At 39.0% G+C, this 21,903-nt stretch overlaps 1 protein-coding gene across 2 annotated transcripts in view; it reads left to right on the top strand.

The window, feature by feature from the left end:
- frmd5b (FERM domain containing 5b) overlaps positions 1–21,394 on the top strand; it is a 28,474-nt gene extending 7,080 nt beyond the window's left edge. The window contains exons 2-14 of one of the 2 annotated variants that reach the window (XM_055202652.2): positions 76–180; positions 308–350; positions 467–545; positions 1,299–1,396; positions 8,768–8,891; positions 9,043–9,130; positions 9,279–9,367; positions 9,476–9,539; positions 10,177–10,268; positions 11,123–11,197; positions 11,343–11,411; positions 11,498–11,604; positions 18,919–21,394. In XM_055202652.2, coding sequence (XP_055058627.1) covers positions 76–180; positions 308–350; positions 467–545; positions 1,299–1,396; positions 8,768–8,891; positions 9,043–9,130; positions 9,279–9,367; positions 9,476–9,539; positions 10,177–10,268; positions 11,123–11,197; positions 11,343–11,411; positions 11,498–11,604; positions 18,919–19,499 — 1,614 coding nt within the window. In that variant the 3' untranslated portion in view covers positions 19,500–21,394. The other variant, XM_055202663.2, reaches the window with a different exon arrangement.
- Positions 21,395–21,903: the final 509 nt, after the last annotated feature.

Genomic DNA, 21,903 nt, shown 5'->3' with positions numbered 1-21,903 from the left:
TGTAAATATTGTTTGACAACTTTAAGCTGTTTTAAACATTTTTTCTTTAGTATTTGATTTGTCTTTATGTTCCAGAGGGATGCAAAGGGTCAGTGGCTTTTCGAGCAGGTCTGTCAGCATCTAAACTTGCTGGAGAAAGATTACTTTGGCATCAGATTTGTGGATCCAGACAAGCAACGGGTAAGCTGTCATAGTATAATACAGTATAGAGTTGTTAGCAGAATAGGAAGTTTGTGTGTTATGAAATTTATGAGCAAGAATTATAGAAGTATTATAGATGCTTTATTATTATACTTTGTTATTTCAGCATTGGCTGGAGTTTAGCAAACCAATTACCAAACAAATGAAATGTAAGTCATACTTTACCAAACATCTGTGATGTGATTTCCTTCAAATGTCCTCCTTTAAAGGGCGGCAATTTACATTGTCTGCCTGATTACATCCACTTAAATGTTTTATGTCCTAGCTCTGCCACCATACACCATGTGTCTGCGTGTGAAGTTTTATCCTCCAGACCCTGCGGCTCTGAAAGAAGAAATCACAAGGTACTTTTCTTTCTGCTGAGTAGAACAGCAAAGTCTATATTATTCATGGTGATTTCCATTTAATTAAAAAGAAACTATATGAAGCGTTCAGATGCGAAAACTCCAAAAAGCTCAACGAGGGGCAGTTATAGCCTAGTGGTTAGAGAGTTGGGCTTGTAACCCAAGAGTTGCCGGTTTCAGTCTCACGACTGGCAGTTTGCGATGGAGGTGGCCTTGAGCAAGTCACTTAAAAGGGACAGTTCACCCAAAATTGAAAATTTTGTCATCATTTACTCACTCTCATATTGCTACAAATACATTTCTTTGTTCTGATTAACACAAAGGAAGATATTTTGACAGATTGTTTTGTAATCAAACCATTCATGAGCCACATTCACTTCCATAGTAGGCACAAAGAATACTATGGAAGTGAATTGGCCTGATTTTGTTTAGAAGGAGGTTTTTGCCAAAAAAGCTTGCATGCACTTAGAGGATTTTGCAGCGAAAGACAAATTTGTTACATACCAATGAATTTACAAAAAATGACATTCATAAAAATAAGACATTTCAATAATAACTTTAATAACGTGAAATTACTGAACCTAAACATAAAAATGCTAATTTACAAGAAAGAATGTCGGACACACTTAAAAGGCTTTGCATTTGAACTCTTCATATACTACCATTTTTAATCAAGAATACAATTAGAATCAACACACTGAAAGCTACAAATTTAAAGATGTGCTCTTCAATGATCTACATTGTTTTTTTTAGATACCTGGTCTTCCTGCAGATTAAAAGAGATTTGTATCATGGCCGACTTCTGTGCAAGAGCTCAGATGCCGCTACACTGGCTGCATATATTCTCCAGGGTAACCGCAAATCTCACTCACAGCAGTCAGTCGTTACTAAATCTGTTAATTTTGGTGTCTTTGTATATAAATTATGTTGTAGTAAGACAACACACTTCACAGTATGATAAGACACATGTTGCCCCCCTGGACAATGATCACAACAGTTTCTTCTTTTTGTGAAGTTTATTTGCCCCGGTTATTTTCTTTTGTTTGTTTTTTTATAACAGATTTGGGACTGAACGTTTCAACAGTGCACAACATACACCAACTGCACTTCTTCTCTCTATCTTTACTTACACGCTTTTCTTCCCACAGCGCCCCCTATAACCCTATACATATTTTTCTTATGTTTTCTTCACGTTATATTAGTGTAGATTTATAAACAAAAATATGAAACAAATTTAACAAAGTATTAACTACAATAAATAAAGATATAAATCAAATTAAACAATTATTTGAGGTCATTACACCCTCCCCCACAAAAAAAATAAAATGTTACAAAACATTTTCTCTTTACTTTGAGTAAGTACTTCAAATGTAAGTTCCAATCACAGTGTAATGTGCATGCTCTCTCACGGTTTAACAATATAATCAATATTTTCTACTTCTTTATCCAACTGTGACATTACTACAATCATCTAAACTTTTAGACTTGATGCATGTTGAGAGGTGCCTTGTCTTTAGGTTCGCTGGTGGGCCCCCCAGAACATCCTGTAATGACAAGTGGACACAACCACATACACCTCCACAATGTATTAACACATTTTAAATGTCACTTCAGTAATACATTAATCTCTTAATGTTTAATTCAACCCTTCAACTATGTCTTAAACTGGCAAAACTAATAATCTGTGATATAGCATTATTACAACTGTAGCCTTACAACTTTCTTTTTTTATATTTAACTATGAACTTAACTATTTCAATTCTTACTTAGATTGCTTAGTTTGAAGGATACAGATTCAGGTGGTCGATGCTCAATTGTGGTAATGCATAGCAGGTTGCTACATCTGTATTTCCTTCACAAACACTCCAGTTCACTGGTCGAAGTGTGGGCTCACCCAGGGTGTCATACGTGTATAGATTCTTTGGTCGTCTGGTTCTGGCAGAAGTTCTCCTTACAGGTTCTGATGCTAAGTCACCATCTTCAGACTCTGCTTCTCCAATAGATCCCTCCTCCAGCTCCCGCTCACCTTGGAGACCTCCCAGCACTTCCTCATCGGACTCTGAGTCAGGTAAGTTCTCAGGTTTGTCAACAATTTCTTCAATTTCAGGTTCCTTTTCAGGTTTTCTATTTCTCTCCTCTCTTCTAGGGCGGAATTCTGCTGCACATGGGTCCAGAACTGTTTGCTGCATTGGCACCCACAAATCAATCTCGTCATCACTGGAACTGTCAGTGCTGTTATGGTAAGTATTTTGATGTGGTTGTTTTTCCTGTTTTGATTGGTTCCTCTGGCACCCTTTTCTTTTCAGATGCACATCGGCTGTTCTCCGTTCATCAATCAGGTAAGGGCAAGGTAACAAAAGGTTCCGATGCAGTACTCTTTTCTTTCCGATTCCATCCAATGGTTCTACTACATACACCGGGCCATCTCCTCTCCTTTCCTTCACCACATACGTTTGCTTTTCCCAGTACGCACGCAGTTTCCCTGGGCCACCTCTTTCTGACAGATTCCTCACCAACACATGATCACCTGGTTCCAAGACAGAACTCCATGCCTTCTGATTGTAATTCCTCTGTCCCTTTGCAGCAGCCTTCTTCATGTTCTTTTTTGCAATCTCATACGCTTCTTGCATAGACTTTTTCCACCTTTCAGCGTAGTCGGCATGGGACTGAATGTTCTTGGCTTGCTTTGTGGGGAACACCAGATCAACTGGCAGGATTGGCTCTCGACCAAAGAGGAGAAAGAACGGAGAAAATCCTGTTGACTCATGCACTGTAGAATTATAGGCGTGGACAACTGTGTTCAGGTGGTCTGCCCAATTTGACTTCTCTGTCTCCTCTAGGGTCCTCAGCATCCCCAGCAATGTTCGATTAAACCTCTCTGCCGGGTTAGCTTGGGGGTGGTAGGGAGTTGTACGTGAATGTTTTATCCCACTGTAACTCTGGAGCTTTTGAAACAGGCTGTTCTCGAACTCCCTCCCCTGGTCATGGTGGATTTTTGCGGGGAAACCAAAACGCATAATGAAATCTTCAAAGATCTTTTTGGCTGCTGTCTTTCCAGATTTGTTTCTGGTGGCATATGCCTGGGCAAACTTAGAAAAATGGTCTATGACCACGAGGATATACTCTGCTCCTCCTCTACTTTTCTCCAGGTGCAGGTAATCGATCGAGATCATCTCCAAAGGGGCTGTTGTCTCAATGCTCTGAATTGGGGTTTTGGTGTTCCGGTTTGGTTTCTTCTGTCTTAGGCACCGACACACTCTTGTGACATAATGCTCTATTTCCTCTCTCATTTTCGGCCAGAAGAAACGTGCACGAGCCGCTGCCACCATACGGTCGGCACCAAGATGAGCCATATCTTCATGTAGGTACTTGTATATCATACTTTTCCAGTTTTCTGGGACAACTAACTGGGTTCTGGACATTATTTTCCTTTGCAAGATACCATCCTCATCAATCTGCAGATGATGCCATTCTCGCAGAAGTCGTCTCACAGCCTCTGGTTCCTTCAATTTGTCTTTGTATTTGAGGTAGGTTTGTTTCTGTTTTAACTCAAGTACTCGGCTGATAACTGAATCACTCAGCTGGGCGTTTCTGATATCCTGGGTTGTTAACCGTTGACTGATCTCTAATCTACCCTTCAGCTCTTCAGGTAAGGCATCTGTGTTGCAGGTGATTGCAGATATCCAGTCCACCTCTCCCCGTCGTTGTGCTTTTAGGACTTCCTCAGTTGATCCTAGGACTTCCGGGCAACACTCCTGAGTACACTCTCTGACTGTGATTTCCATGGGCACAGGTCTCCGTGACAAGAAATCTGCATCACGATTTGCTGTTCCTGGTCTATACTTCACTGTAAACCGGTAGTCTGCCAGCTCGGAAACCCACCGTTGCCCCGCTGCGTTGAGCTTTGCAGTCTTCATGACGTACGTCAAGGGGTTATTATCACTATAAACAGTGAAATGTGGTGCATAAAACAGATAATCACGGAAACGTTCTGTGATTGCCCATTTGAGCCCAAGGAACTCCAACTTCCCAGAATGGAGCTTGTAGTTCTTTTCGGCGGGGGTCAGAGTCCGGGATCCGTAACCCACAACTCGAAGTTTGCCTCCCTGTCGTTGGTACAACACAGCTCCGAGCCCTTCTTCTGACGCGTCAACATGAAGTACAAAAGACTTTTCGAAGTCTGGGTAAGCCATAATTGGCGGGCTTGACAACTCCGTAATCAGCGTCTCCAATGCTTCCTGATGTCTCCCAGTCCACTCCACTGGCTGTGATGGAGGTGCTTGTGAGGAAGAACTCCCTCTCTTTCCTGAGCCTTTAGTCTTGCACTTATCAGATTTTGTCAACAGGTCATATAGAGGCTTGGCTATTCTGGCGAAGTCAGCAATGTAGGACCTGTAGTAACCAAGGAAACCCATGAGCTTCCTCACCTCACGAACGGTACTGGGTATTTCCCTCCTTAGAGCTTGTATGGCCTCTATTTCTTTGGGGTTCATGCTATATCCATGTTCAGAAATTATGCGTCCCACATAACAGACTTCCCTCTTGAAAAAGTCACATTTTTCTGGTTTTAGCTTTATACCACACTGTGCCTGTTTCTGTAGTACTCTCCTCACATCCTCTAGATGTTGTTCAAAGTCCTTGCTGAAGACCAACACGTCATCCAGGTAGGGAACACATATATCATCCCTCACTTCTCCGAGACACTCTTCCATGTACCTCTGAAAGGCGGCAGGTGCATTTGTAAGGCCGAAAGGGATCCGGACCCATTCGTAGAGTCCCCAGGGTGTTATGAATGCTGTATAAGCCCTACTGTCTTCACTCATAAAGCCCTGATGATAGGCTTTACCCTGGTCCAGCACCGTGAACCAGGAGTTTCCCCCTAGATTTTCCAGGATCTCCTGAATTCGTGGGATGGGGTGGCGGTCATCCACACAGAGACGTAAGCTCCCGTCCTTCTTCCTCACACACACCACCGGCGAGGAATAGGAAGACTTTGACTTTTGGATCCACCCCTGACTCAGCAAGTTCTGTATGTGGGTTTTCACCTCTTGATATAAAGGTCTTGGGATCGCATTGTATGTTTTCTGGACAGGTATGTCGTCTTTCAAACGAATCTCCATTCGAAGGTCCTGGATACATCCAGTGTCCCAGTCATCCTTAGCAAACACCCCGCTATTCTCCCTCAATAACTGTTTCACACGTTCCTGTTGTTCTACAGGTAAGTGACTGAGGTTCACTGGCGGGTCCCATCCTTCACTTTCCTGAACCTTGGGAAGCGTCTCTGGAGGTAAGTCATTGTGGTGTTGTGATGGCTGAGGTTGGAGTCCAGTCGGTGATAGTGGTTTCACTTCCAACTGATGTATGGCATCCACTGTGTGCAGACACCCCAGGACAGTCCGTGCTGTTAGGGTCACATCTTCACCTGTGATATTTTCCACCATCACTGTGATATTATCATCATCTTTTAGCGGCATCTGGATGAGCTGTTTGTTTACCCTTATTCCTGCAGGCCAGGGTGCCTCTGGGTTGGGCTCCAGCATCACATGTTCTCCCAAGTGAACTGCCTTATTCAGTTTGCCACAGCTGACATTCACCCTTGCACACCTTGACAGAATTATGGGTTTTCGTCCCAGTCTTACAATATGACTGTCGCTGCTGTTTCTGCGTCTCTTCAGAAGTGATAGAATGGTTTTTGCTTTTCTAGGGCTAACTTCCAGAGAGGAACTAAGTGTATTTACGAGGAGACTTGAAGGAATCTGCTGGGCGGTATTTGCTTGAACTAGCTCCTCGATCACATTAAAGCCGATTATTGGTTTTTCCAATTCGCTGGATGTAATGAGAATTGGCGCTAGCAGGTGTCTGCCCCTTCCTTCAATTTCTGAATTTCCAGACAGACAAAACTCCACTTCCATCCAACCTTCATATGGGATATTTGTCCCGTTTGCCGCTGTCAGGTTGAGTTCTCCCTCCTCGAGTAGCTCTCTCACTGGTCTCACTTTTGTGTCAGGAAGGTGTCGCTTCTTCCACTCTGAGCCCACAATTGAAACCTGCGATCCCGTGTCCCAGAGCACCGATGTATTAACTCCTCCTAGAGAACACTGAACTAAGCATCTGTGTCCCACTAAACTGGCTGTTCTCTCTTGTTTGTTCGACCATAGCCCTTGAGGTAAGCAAGCATTTGGTAAGCTTTCCACGATGTTTGAGTTAATCTCGATCTTATTTGATGTCACATTGGTCACAGCTCGTTTTCGACATCCCGCTGCCCAGTGCTCGTTGCTGCCGCACTTGTAGCAGTGTTCACATCTCCCCTCTGGGTTGGACTGTTCACACTGAGCACAACGTCTGGTGTTTGCTCGAGCAGGTAGGGGTTGGTTTCGAGTGAATCTCTGGTTGCTGGTTCTGGCTGTCTGAGGTCTTGATGTCTGAGCAAGGCTCGCTACTTGAGAAGTAAGATTTTGGATGGCTTCACAGATCACTTTGTCTCGCGCGTCCAGCTTTTCCATAAGCGTGTTAGACTTTGGGGCTTTCTCTTTCTTCATCCTGTCACCTTTATCTTCTCTGGCATGTTCCTGTTGTTCTTCACTAACCATAGCTACCTTGGCGATTTTTGGTCGTGTGGTTGAAAACTTTGCCCTCCTTTCAAGATCCAGACTATATGACATATTCATCCTCTCCAGAAGTACCTCATCTTCCACCAGCGGGTTTTCCAGGTAGGGTTTTAGATCTGTGCGTATGCTGTCATCATGAAGGCCAGTCAGAACTGTCTGCAAAAACTGACTCTGAATTAGTTCTTGATTGTATCTTAAACCTGTTTTTACATTTTCAGATGCTGACAAAATCCTCTGCCTGAGATCCATGGCTCGAACTAAAAACTGGATGGGAGTTTCTTTGGGTTCTTGAACTGCACGTGTGAGTGAGTGATACAATTCAGTGGCATCCTTTTCAATAAAATGTGCTCTGAGAATTTGTTTAAGGACAGGCAATGTTAGATCTGTTCTACTTTCCAGATAACTTCTCAAGCTGACACCTGGGATTATGGCCTGAATGACCGCCTCAATTATTTCTCCCTCATCATACCCTCTTTTGCATGCCCTATGGATCTGTCTGTCAAGGCTGGAAAAATTTAATTTGTCTCTCTGGCCCGGTTCACCAATTTGTCCAGTTATTTTTAGTTCTTTTCTATATACTGGATGCATAAATGTGACATTTTCTCCTGAAACAGGTGAATTTGGCATTTTTCTGACTGTTCTCACACATTGTGATCCTGCTGTAGTGTTTATTACAGGTTTTGCTGGTGCAATTCCACTAACGTCCTCAGGGTGGCGCCCCTGGTCAACTTTTTGCTCCATTTCACTATTTGTTTCATGCTCTACACTGGGTGAGCTATCAGTGTCCTCTCCGTCATCATTTCTCAAGCTGTCAATCTTTTCCTTTGTATCTAATAATATAGATAGCCCTTCATCTTCAAGTAAAACAACATCATCTCCCTCTAAATGCTGCAGAATGCGTCTTCTCAGCTCACGAGGTGTGTGTGTCTCACCCTCCTCCACATTTAACTTGAGCATATCACACAAACTTCTCAGTTGTAAAGCAGATAACTCGAGTAATTTGCTCTCTATTTCATCCAATGTAGCTTCCCACTCAGGCAACATTATTGTCATTTAGTGAACACTGTGACTTACGTTTTTTTGTTATCTTTCATCCGTTTTCAATTATCCTCTCCGTGATTCGTTGCTCGTATCTCAAGTCACGCTGTACTCGTTTTTTTCATCGCTGGCTGGCTGCTCCGTTGTCCACACTTGCTTTCTTCCTCCCGAAATCCATCAAAACCGAGCAGAAACACCAGTTTTATGTTGCCCCCCTGGACAATGATCACAACAGTTTCTTCTTTTTGTGAAGTTTATTTGCCCCGGTTATTTTCTTTTGTTTGTTTTTTTATAACAGATTTGGGACTGAACGTTTCAACAGTGAACAACATACACCAACTGCACTTCTTCTCTCTATCTTTACTTACACGCTTTTCTTCCCACAGCGCCCCCTATAACCCTATACATATTTTTCTTATGTTTTCTTCACGTTATATTAGTGTAGATTTATAAACAAAAAGATGAAACAAATTTAACAAAGTATTAACTACAATAAATAAAGATATAAATCAAATTAAACAATTATTTGAGGTCATTACACACAGTTCGATAATACAGCTTTGTTTCATTCTTCAGCTGAGATTGGAGACTATGACCCAGGAAAGCATCCAGAAGGTTACAGCTCTAAGTTTCAGTTTTTCCCCAAGCATTCGGAGCGCCTGGAGCGCCGCATTGCTGAAATCCACAAAAGTGAACTGATGTAAGAGATGTTAGTCATATGCTACTGTATCTGTTTGACAGACAGTCTGATTAAATGTAATGTCTGAATTTAGTCTCTTGGAACAAAAAGTTGGAATTGACTTTACTGAATGTGAGTATTTCATTAAAATCTCTCTATCTCTTTCCAACAGAGGTCAAAGCCCTGACGCTTCCGAGCTGAATTTTTTAAGGAAAGCTCAGACTCTAGAAACATATGGGGTGGATCCACACCCCTGCAAGGTCAGAACCAAAAGCCATCACCTGTCTGTCCTTATAACTTTTTTAAGATACTGTTTGTATCTGATATAAATATCTGAATAGCAGTTTGATGAACTTTCGAAAGAGACAGTGCAGTAAATGTTTCTGTGTGTTTGCATTTTGATGAAAGGATGTGTCTGGAAATCCAGCCTTTTTGGCCTTTACTCCGTTTGGCTTTGTAGTACTGCAGGGTAACAGGAGGATTCATTTCCTAAAATGGTGAGAAAGGGGAAATTAATCTGTCCTATCACTTTCATTTGCTTAGCGGTCAAGATGAAATGACTGTGTGTATTAATAACTATGACAGTATATTGTCATTTTAATCAGGCACGAGGTGACCAAACTCAAGTTTGAAGGAAAGACATTTCATATATATGCAACTCACCAAGAGGTAGGTGATTGAAAGTCAGCAGCATATATTAACAGAGCAGATTATTGAAAAAGGACTGGATTTCTTAGGAAAACTAGCCTGTTGTGTTAACTATTAAAAGTACTTTAGTAACGCCAAATGAGATTGCAAAAACATGACTGTTTAAAGGTGCAGTGTGTAAATTTTTGCGGCATCTAGTGGTGAGGTTGCGAATTGCAACCAACGGCGTAGTCCACTGCTCACCCCTTGCTTTTGAAACACATAGAGAAGCTACGGTAGCTGCCATTGGACAAACATGTCATCGTCGAATACAACTTAGTAAAAAAAAATTGTCCGTTAACGGCTTCTGTAAAAAAATGGCGGCACAAAATGGCGACTTCTATGTAAGGGGACCCTTTTTGTATGTAGATGAAAAGGTCTCGTTCTAAGGTAATAAACACATAACGGTTCATTATGAAAGGTCTTTATACACCCCATATAATATAGTTTTGTATATTATTTTGCATTTCTGTCGAGATGCTTCTAAAAATTACACACTGCACCTTTAATACTGTCTGTTATTGGTCAAACTAACTACACTTCAGAAAATCAGCCATATACTTTTCCAATAAATAAACTTTATCAACCTCTTTTCTGATCCTTTGTGAACTTTACTAAGGATCAGAAGATCATCTTGACTTACTTTGCTCCAACACACGAGGCCTGCAAGCATCTGTGGAAGTGTGGTGTAGAAAACCAGGCTTTCTATCAGTATGTGCACATGACATTTTTTACTCATCCGGCTTAAAGGACAAGTTTGGTATTTTACATTTAAAGCCCTGTTTTCAGATTGTTTATAATGAAATAGAACGGTTTTCACTGAAATTTGGACATATCATGCTGGGCCGAGAATTTTCGGGTGTTTGTTGTATTACCCCCGACCTCTACAATGGCTGTATAGGTGCACTGGAAACATCCTTCCTAAAATGGATTAAACTTTCGTTTACAAAGACGTGAAACTCACGGAGTGGTCAGGGGTGTTCACTGATATGCTCACACAAAAATCGCTGCAAAAGATGCTTTCCAACAGGTGTTTTAGCATTCGTTGTTAACTTGTGGACCTAATTTTCCAAACACCTCACACCTGTACATTCTTCTGTTGAGAGCTTGAATAATAGACACTCCAGCCCAGTTGGTGGCGATAATCCACCTCTGCCAATTGCAAGAATGTTGTTTTAACTCTGAACTGGAAAGCATCTTTTGCAGCGATTTTTGTGTGCGTATATCAATGAACACCCCTGACCACTCGGCGAGTTTCATGTCTTTGTAAACGAAAGTTTAATGCATTTTAGGAAGGATTGTTCCTGTGCACCTATGCAGCCATTGTAGAGGTGGGAGGTGATAGAACAAACACCCAAAAATTCTCGGGCCAGCATCATATGTCTAAATTTCAGTCAAAACCATTCTATTTCATCATAAACAATCTGAAAACAGGGCTTTAAGTGTAAAATACCGAACTTGTCCTTTAAATAGGCTTAATTATGTTAACTGACCTAATTTACTAACTGACTTAATTCAGTTGTTAAAAGTTAAGGGTTCTCTGTCTTTCTTTTCATGTCTTTTAGGTTTGAGAAATCAAGTCAAGTTCGCACTGTGTCTAGTAGTAATCTATTCTTTAAGGGTAGCCGTTTTAGATATAGGTGAGTGTGTTTATCACCCTGCTTAATTAGGCCTTAAAGATATGAATATCTGATTAGTGAATATATAATTAATGAATTAGCTGCAAGGCTGCTCTTTAATCTAGTGGTATGTAGTATAATTGAGGCCACATTTATCCTTTTTAAGTGGGAAAGTGGCGAAGGAGGTGATGGAGCAAAGCGCAAAAATCAGAAGAGAGCCTCCAGAGATCCACAGGCGAGTATCATCAATGTATTTTTTTTTTACATATGAGTATGCTTTTAAGAGAGGTTTAATTGTATGTCACATATGTTTGTCTTAAGGGCTGGGATGGTCCCGAGCAGGAGTTGTCCCTCTATCACACATGGTCCACGACAGAGTACCATTCCTCAAGCGCGTAGGAGAGCGGTCCATATTTCCATCATGGAGGGTACGTCTATGTGCACAGACACACACACACACACACAACATGATTAAAGATCCTATTCTTTCTGTGTTTTTGAAGCTTACAGTGCGCAATATAACGTGTTCATATTTCACGTGTGAAAAACGCAGTATTTTTCACACAATTGACTTATCTGTATAGTGCTGTTTTCACTGTCCTCAAAACGGTCTGATGTCTTCCTTGTTCTATGAAGTCCCTCCTTCAGAAATACGTATCGAGTTCTGATTGTGTAGTTTGTTTAGTGTGTTGTGATTCGATAGCAGCTTAGCTTGCCGGTAGGTTAGCTGGCGACTGACGTATTTCTGTGGGCGGAGTTTAGTCAAAAAACTGTTCTACTGACGTCATTAAAGCAGGAAGTAGAGGACTGTAGTCCAAACCGGCCGTTCGCTGTAGGCTTTAAAAGGCGAATTCTGTTAAAGAGAATATATCACCTTGCAGTGAACTTTGAGCTTTATCATTTTGCAGGTATTATTTATGCTATTATAGCAACATTACACACTAACTAGGGTTTAAAAAATGGGATCAGAAAGAACGTGACCTTTAAACATTTCAAATATTTAAAAAAATTATATTAATGAGCAATTCACAAGTTGATGACAAAAACTATCACATCATATGGATGATACCGGCATGATTCTTTTATGTATGTTTGTTACTCTGTTCGTGTATTGGCTGTGTTTCAGTTGACAAAATGTGATTTGTTATTAATTATTTTATTTTAGGATCCTTTATGTTCATTAGCACCCTCAAACACCCCGTAGAACTGGACGTGCTGACTGAACAGTATTAAGATTTGAAATGGAGTTAATGTTGTATGGCGTTAAAAATTAGTGTTAGCAGGCTGCTGGGGGTCTATTTCATTCTGACTTATTAACAATGTTAAAGAGTTGGATTCCTCATGCTCATGCAGTGTCAAAAATGTCTCATTTCAAAAAGCAGTTGGACGTATGAAGGAATATTTCTGTACCGAATGCACTTCGCCAGGGTTCATCAAGTTTCAGAACGTTTTTTCGAACATGAAAGATTCATACGTAATGATCTTTCTCTATTTCCTTTATGGGCAATTTCAGTGCAGGAAGTACAGTGGAAGTCACGAAAACCACGAAATCAACATCACCAGAGAAGTGTGTTTCTGTTTGTGAGGGAGATTTAAGCTTGTTCAGCTTCACAGTGAACAGCATTATGGAAACAATGAATATAGTTTGATTATCTGTGGTAGCAGTGGAGTTTTGTGTGTGGTCCCAACCGGGTCATTAGTCGCAGGCGATAAGTAAATCTGCATAAAATTTGTGTGTTTTGTTGGCAATTGTCGCGTAAGTGCATATAATGTAAACGACATGAAAATGTAAACCTTAAAGGACAAGTTTGGTATTTTACACTTAAAGCTCTTTTTCAGATTGTTTATGATGAAATAGAACGGTTTTGACTGAAATTTTTGACATATGTGGCTGCCCCGAGAATTTTCGGGTGTTTGTTGTTTCACCTCCCACCTTTAAAATGGGTGTATAGGTGCACTGGAACAATCCTTCCTAAAATGCACCAAACTTCGTCTACAAAGACGTAAAACCCACAGAGTGGCCAGGGGCGCCCACTGACACGCCCACACAAAAATCGCTGCAAAAGACGCCCTCCAACAGGTTTTATCGTAGTTTTTGTCCAACTCCATTGACTTGTATGTGCTGTGAGGTACGGTATTACTCCGGTAATACTGTTTGTATTCTTGCAATTGCCAAAGGTGGATTATCGCCACCAACTGGGCTGGAGTGTCTATTATTCAAGCTCTCAACAGAAGAATGTACGCGTGTGAGGCGTTTGGAAAAAAAGGTCCACAAGTTTACAACCAGTGGTGTAGTGCAGGTATACGCAGGTATACGGAGTATACCCACCTCTTTATTTGATGGCATGGGGTATACCCACTTCTACTGGGGGCATACATTAAGAGTATACCCACTTCTACTGGGGGCATAAATTTAGAGTATACCCACTTCTCCAGACACCACTACACCACTGTTTACAACGAATGCTAAAACACCTGTTGGAAAGCGTCTTTTGCAGCGATTTTTGTGTGAGCATATCAGTGAACACCCCCGACCACTCGGTGAGTTTCACGTCTTTGTAAACAAAAGTTTAATGCATTTTAGGAAGGATTGTTCCTGTGCACCTATAAACCCATTATAGAGGTGGGAGTTGAAACAACAACCACCCGAAAACTCCCGGGGCAGCCAGATACGTCGAAATTTCAGTCAAAACCGCTCCACCTCATCATAAACAATCTGAAAACAGTTCAAGTGTAAAATACCGAACTTGTCCTTTAAAAAAAAACGGTCAAATGACTGGCAGCAGCGGTTTCCAAACAAAGACAGTAAAATTAAAATTAAATTAAATTAAAGATTTTTCCTTTAAAAGTTCTTCAGCCAAATACTGTTATTTTACTGATTTTCCCAATACAGTCTCCTGAGGTTGCGTATAAATAGCACGAAGTGTAAAACTCGTGCAATACATACGCCAAATTCCACTTTGCCGTGCATATGATACGCAAGTCCTTCCCATTCCCTTAAACGGGGCATCTTTTTTTGTCGTTTTATTTATTGGTTTCTCAATTTTTTTCTGTTTTTAAAACCATTTTCGCTTGGGTTTAGGGTTAGATTTTAGATGAGCTTAATAAGGTTATTTAATATACAGGTTTCTCAAAGTTTTTGTCCGTCTTTAAGCCATGGTCGCTTGGAGTTGGGGTTAGATTTGGTTTTTTGTTAGGATGTCATTTTTATATAACAAAAAGTTGTTCTAACCCTAAACCCAAGCGAAAATGGTAAAAAATAGCAAAAAAAATGTGAGAAACCAATAAATAAAACGACAAAAAAAGATGCCCCGTTTAAGAGAATGGGAAGGACTTGCGTATCATATGCACGCCGGGGTGGAGTTTGGCGTGTGTGTTGCACGAGTTTTGCACATCGTGCTGTTTGTACGCATTTTCAGGAGACTGGGCTGGATTTTCCAAGAAAAAATACACCCATAACTCATTACGAGAATAGGAACAAGCCTTTTAGACTGTGTGCTATGCGCACAAACCATTTTTCCTGACGTTAAATGACGTCAAAAGTGGGTTGCTGTGGGTTTAAAATAACCCGGCAATTTTTAGAATGTTTGCACTGAGATTGGAACATGTGTGTTCCTCTATTATATATTAATCATTTATTATATTTTTATTATATTATTATTCATATGAATTATCTGTGATTTTCAAAACTGGTTGTGCAATGAAAAAATTATTCATTCAATTTACTAAATTTTTTAAGGTGGTTGCAATTAATTTATTTAAGCTACATTTAAAAAAAAAACTTTTGTTTAAATGTAGCTTAAATAATTTGATTGTAACCACCTACCTTAAAAAATTGAGTAAATTGAATGAATCTTTTTTTCAGTGTGTATATGATGTCCAGTTCATAAGACTCTTGTGCAAGTCCCAAAAGCATCTGTGTCCCCTGACAACAGCACCATCAATTTTGATTTACAAAAAGCATTTCTAGTCTTTTAATTGCACTTGAATTGCCTTTTAACTATTTAATGGAGCTTCGAATGAGCATCAGCTGCTATAAAATACAATGAGCTTAGGAAGAATTAGAATTATCGATATGTGGTCATGTTACATGTAGAGGAGATCGTTGCGATGCTTTCTCTTTTCCCAATCCCAGTGCAGGTTTTGACTATTTCCTCTGAAATGTCACCCTCTGGTGGTCCAGAGATGTCTTTCTTCTCTGAACATCTACTTTTTTGTGAAATTTAGGCAAAAGACACAGGGTTATCCTATGATTATAAACAAGGTTCCATTTTATTTATTTTTTTCTTCGTTTTTACCTTTACAAATGTGATGCAGTTGTACATTCAATTATTCAATGTCTCAAGCTTTACAAAACTATATAATTTAAATAATCAATTCATGTGTATCTGTACATATTCAGCCATAGTTTTAAGTAAAGTTGAGACAGTAGGCTACTAAACAAAACAATATTTTGGCAGTGATAAGAATACCTTACACACTAACTCTTTATTACTCTGCAACCCGAGAACTGCTCTCATTGTGCATGTGACAAGACGTTCACCTGCTTCAGTAACTTTATTGACACCGACACATGTTGGATTTGTCTATGTGCCTGGGTTTCTGTGTGTACTAGTGAAATGTGTCATTTATTGTGGGATACAACTTTAATGTAGTTAGGAATTACACTTAAAATATTCAAACTATGTTTTATGCAAATGTTCTTGAGGTTGCATGAGATTACATTTTCATTTTTCTTTGCATGCAAGCAGTGTTAACTCACAATAAAGGCATTGTTGTGACGTAAAGGGTATGAATCTGAAAAGACCCTGATAACCCTCTGCTTTTTAAAGAAAAAATAAATTTTCAGCTATAAAGTGAACCATGGACAAATTTACATAAATGTTTATGCAACGTAAATGCTAATAGAAAATACAAATTAAGAGCAGGATTTGAAGGTCCTCTAGACTTTTAGTGCATTTTGTATCAAACAACATAGACAATAGAAGCAACAAACTTTTCTTGCTCATCTATTGCTATTATTATTCAGTCTATTAATAGGGAGCCTGCCAGGGACACTCCATGTATGTCATGTGCCTTGTGTCAGAATGAGTGGTGTGTGTTGAAAATATGTCTGGCTTCTTTTGTTACATCCCATGTACACATAATTGGTTTGTGGGGGCTGGAGAACGAAGTGCAGTTCAGCTTAAGGGCTTACAGGGACTAAAGCAGCTTTAGGGTGCTCTATCTCATACTCTTTTTTTTTTAGACACGCACATGTTGTTGTGTTGTTTCTGTTCAGTAGGGTAAAGGGAGGACAGAGGTTTGGTGGTGACACGCTTACACAGAGCGCACATTACATTCACATTCCGACACCATGGTAAAGTGTCTCATACGGATTAAGACAAAGGTGAGCGTTCACCTGCGGATGATCAACCACTGTTACAGGGATGTCAGGGTACGGGTGTTGACGTTGGGACCTAGGCTGTTAGGGAAAGCTCTAGGGGCTTTGCCTCTTTTTCCCACCTTGCCCAACTCTAACACTTCCTCTGAAGCTCCATCTAGACTCGGTGTCCAACACAGCAGCACTGCAGGTAAACTCTGTTTGGCATTTGAAACAAATGGACAAGTCTGCGAATGTGTTTGTATGCACTGATGTTTGTTGAGCCATGAACATGTGTCTGGTGTGTCAGTATGTGTGTGGCTTTTACGGGTGGTGAGTAGTTATACTATCCTACTCCTGGTGTTTTATTTAATCTGCAAATGCTTTGGACAATACATTTTTACCAGATGTATATTTTTGCAGTAATTTTCTTGTGAGTAAATATTAATACACTGTAAAAGTGAAAGCTGCTACTTAAAAAAGTAGAGCAATTACAAAAACTTACTTAAATTGGTAACAATTTTCAACGATACATTTTTCCACTTAAAGTGAGAACATTTACGTTCAAAAACATACTTTTAGGCATTACCAAGTAAAGTATTTTTTTAAGTTGATCCAACTTTTACTTTTTACTGTGTACACAGTTTGAGGTTTGTTTATAAGAGTCTCCACTTTCTGCTGTGACCACATTAAGACTCTTGGCGACAATGTTTACAAAACTTGTTGAAATATTGTTAATAATTTTGTTATACATGCACACCGTGTGTTTGGTTTACACATTTGTATCAGACCAGTTTTAAACCTTTCTGGCTTTTCATTATATTTTTCTCAGGAAACATTCATAATGAAATGTGCTAAAGTGATAGATTTGTCCACAATAATCATCCTATGGCAAGATCAACTTAAAATAAATTCCACATTCTAATAAAATATAATCAAAAAGAACATTATATACAGTGAAAAGATTAAAATAGAATTAACTCTTTCCATGCCATTGATGAGTTATCTCGTCAATTAAGAGAAAACATTATCATAAAAAAGTGTTCCTGATGAATTTTTATGGTAATCTGCAATATCGCGATTATCCACTAGATGGCACTTACCCAATTTATGAAAAACTAAAGCCAAAACGTTATTTACTCATTTTAAATTCTGTGTATGTTTTAATTAGTCTCTAACAAAATTCCTTTACAAAAAGCAATTATTTCAGCTTTTTGCTAAAAAAAATATTTTTAAAGAAAAGTACCCATATTTAAAGGATTAGTCAATTTTCTTAAAAAAATCCAGATAATTTACTCACCACCATGTCATCCAAAATGCCGATGTCCCTCCCCGCTCAGTCGAGAAGAAACCATGTTCCCCTGAGGAAAACATTCCAGGATTTTTTTCATTTTAATGGACTTTAATGGACCCCAACACTTAAAAGTTTTAATGCAGTTTAAATTGCAGTTTCAAAGGACTCTAAACGATCCCAAACGATTTTTGACAAGAAAAATAAAAAATATGCACTTTTAAACCACAACTTCTCGTCTATCTCCGGTCCTGTAACGTGCCAGCGTGACCTCACGCAATACGTCATCACGTCAAGAGGTCACGGATGGCGTATGCGAAACTACGCCACAGTGTTTACAAGTGTGGAGAAAGAGGACCGTTCCGACGTTATTGTATGTGGAATGATACTAATTAATGTCTTCGTGTCACTTTATGGTTTAAAATGGTCCACAAATGTGCGTTTTATATATGTGACACGTGACCTTTCCACGGCATTACGCAAATACGTGAGGTCACGCTGGCGCGTCACAGGACCGGAGGAAGATGTTTAAAAGTGCATATTTTTAATTCTTGTAAAAAATAACAATCGATTTGCTCTTATGCCTCGTTTGGGTTCATTTAGAGTCTTTTAAAACTCTGTTGAGACTGCAATTTTAAACTGCATTAAAACTGTAACTTGTTGGTGTCCATTAAAGTCCATTAAAATGAGAAAAATCCTGGAATGTTTTCCTCAAAAAACAAAAAATTCTTCTCGACTGAACAAAAAAAGACATCAACATGAAATGGTGGTGAGTAAATTATCTGGATTTTTTTAAGAAAATAAAAAAAACTATATAGATAGGATGAAACGTTTTTTTTTACATTTGTTTTTATTTTTTTGAAAGCAGAGGGTCTGTTCTTTCATTTAATATATTTGTATGTTTATATATTTTTAGAAGAAAATTTTCCTGGAAGGCATTTTGTGAAACTTTTGTGAAAATCACAAAAAGGCTGTTAAATAAGTTAATGATAAAATTACTTTGGATGTGGACAAAATAGAAATTGTTGTACAGATCTGAATCTTAAATGTGTAAACACAATCATACTGAACATCTTCACTCTATCTCAGGTTTGGAGTCGTTGCGTGACAGTGGCCATTCCACACCAGTGCGATCCGTCTCCAGTGGCAGCTCATTTCTCCAGTCTCATGGCAGTGGAGCAGAGGGAGGGTATGGAACAGCAGAGTTTTCCGAGGACTCTTACAGTCCCTCTGACAGCATGCTTTCAACGCCGGTCTCCAATGACCACTCCTCAGACCAGGCTCAGGTTCGCCACACCAATGGCCCCCATAACATCCAAGAGGACCGTGGAACAGAACTGAGCGCTTCAGACCAGGCAAGGCCACTTGGCGCAAAGGCGAAAGGTTCATGTCCTGGGAAGACACGGTCAACCCAACGCAGCCCAGAGGAAGAGCGGGTAAATGAGTTCATCTGCAGTTTGGCGCGTCTTTTCTTAGTGACCGTGGTTCTGCTGTTTGCCCTCCTCCTTCTTCTTATTGTGCTTACAGAGTCTGAGTTGGACTTGGCTTTTCTTAGGGACATCCGGAGGACTCCCGAATTTCAGCAGTTCCACTATGAATACTTCTGTCCCCTTAGGCGCTGGCTGGCTTGCAAGTTGCGCTGGATGGGTGGACATCTCATTAATAAATGACTTTCGTTTCTTGAGTAGCCACGCCTCTGCATCTTCTGATAGGCATCATTGGTAGTAGTAAAGCAGCGGGATGTTCTAAGTATTTATGTCATGGTATTCTGAAATCTACATAGCCAAGCACCTATCTACATAGCCAAAGCTGTGGACTCCCTAATATCATGCCAAGATGACAACTGTGTGTGTTTCAGCTCTAGTTATTGTGAAATTGTTCGGTTTTTCGACAGCACGATTTTGTGGTTGGGTAAAATATGGTACATGTAGCTCTATAAATGCTGCTGTCACTCATACATTTTTTATATTTTAATACACTTACTGCAAAGGTTGGTCCCCTAGACTGTGATGAATGAGACCTAACACTGCAATCATAGATGCCTTCATTGATCAGACTTGTTCAATATAGACTGAGATTGTCATTGAAATTGTGGCTGGAAGTTGAAAGGGGAAGTTTTTAGATGAGGTCATTTGTAAGTATGAAACGTTGGTACTGGTGTGAATTTGATCAAAGTTATTTATAGGGTTATTTGGTGTGCTGATGAAGATCAATGTGTGTAGGTACAGGGGCTAAAACACTGAGGTATGGGTCATCATGAATTTAAAACATTTTTCACCAGACAGGACTTTAAAAAAAATAAACTCAGATTAATAAAGTTTTAAAATTTATATTTCTGTCCCAAACAAATGACCACTGATACCCAGTGCAAATCATGCCCTTGAGAATGTCTATGGTGCTGAGAATGATATAGAAAGTGTACTGGATGGACACTGTTATGTGAAAGGTTTGGAAAGTCTGAATTAACCATAATCAGATTTTTATGTCATTATTTTCAACCATGCTTTATTAATTTTAGAGTTCCACTTTCCACTAAAACATTTAAAAACAACTGAAACAATACAAAAGTAAAATCTTTTGTAGATTATTAAATTGTTGAATCTTGACACAATACACACAATTTAATGCACTGAAAAAATTATTCATTCAATTTACTAATTTTTTTAAGGTAAGTGGTCGCAATCAATTTATTTAAGCTACATTTAAACAAAACAAATTAGCAAAACAAAACAAAAAACTTTTGTATAAATGTAGCTTAAATGGATTGATTGCAACCACTTACCTTAAAAAAATTGAGTAAATTGAATTAATCATTTTTATCAGTGTGGTTAACTTCGGACGTAAAGGTCATCTGTGAAGTAACTACTGTATATACACTTAAATGACATTCAATAAAATGTCATTGTAAATTTTAACTCATCATCAGCCTCAAATTGTCAGATTTATAGCAGCTGCTGATTCAAATATGGTGGGTTCATAAACCTAAAATCAGAAGGTGTGTAAAATGACACGTTATACAGTACTGTTGTGTGTAGCATGGTTTTGTTTAGAAAATATAGCCTATAGTTTAACTAGAAAAATATGCAACAGTACCAGTGATGGCTCTGGAACTGAAATGATGATGTGTTTTTAATGATTAGAAAGAATACACATGAAGCAATACACATGACATTGACAAGCCAGCAGAACATGGCTGAGAACTAAGAAGCAATGTTTGAATTAAAAAACAAAAAGCTACAAACATTTTTATAAATCAGCAGTGCTCCCAAATACTGTGACTGAAATTTCAAACAGTAACACTTACTCAAAGCAATAGTAGATTGAATCAAATTAATATGGAAGTCAATCTGAAATAGTTTATCTATTACACTGTTGTACAATGAACACTAAGCTGTCGCTGAGATCAATATTTGATTCCAGTAATCTTCCTTTATCATTGTATAGCATCACAGTATTACTTTTCTGTAAATTTCATGACATATATTTTCAATATGTTTAATACCATGAATGAGTTTCCCTTGTATCAACAAGACATTAAAGCAGTTTATTTTTATGTTTGTTTTTTTTTTTTCAAAAAAATTGAATAAAATTAACTTCCTACAATTCGTTATAATCTCTCTTTTTTAAAGTTTGATTAAACTGAGTATTAAAAGGAATATAAAATATGTAAAATATATAAGGGTGCACCTCTGTCAGAAATTAGATAATGATATTAATTTAATGCTCTCGGCATGTGTTAAATCTATACATTTATTAAATACTTTAGCCTAATATCCCATCCTCATTTATTTAAAAAAATACTGGTTTGTTGGCAGAATCCATTAACAGCCTAATAAAAATGCTAATTTATAAGAAAACATGTCAGACGCACTTAAGAGGGTTTTGCTTCTGAGCTCTTTGTGTTAATAAAGCATATACAATAGGCTATACAGTGCAAAAGTGCCACCATGTGATTTATGTTTTTTGCAATGGTTTACTGACCATACATAATTATTTCTTAGTCTATTTTTTAGAATACAGCCAGGAAATTTGTGTAAAGTATTAAAAATAAATGGCAGAAAAGCTTTTAATTAT

This window comes from Misgurnus anguillicaudatus, chromosome 21 (genome assembly GCF_027580225.2).
Source record: "Misgurnus anguillicaudatus chromosome 21, ASM2758022v2, whole genome shotgun sequence".
Classification (NCBI taxonomy): domain Eukaryota; kingdom Metazoa; phylum Chordata; class Actinopteri; order Cypriniformes; family Cobitidae; genus Misgurnus; species Misgurnus anguillicaudatus.
Note: the sequence above shows the minus strand (reverse complement) of the source record. Positions and strands in the feature narration are given on the sequence as shown.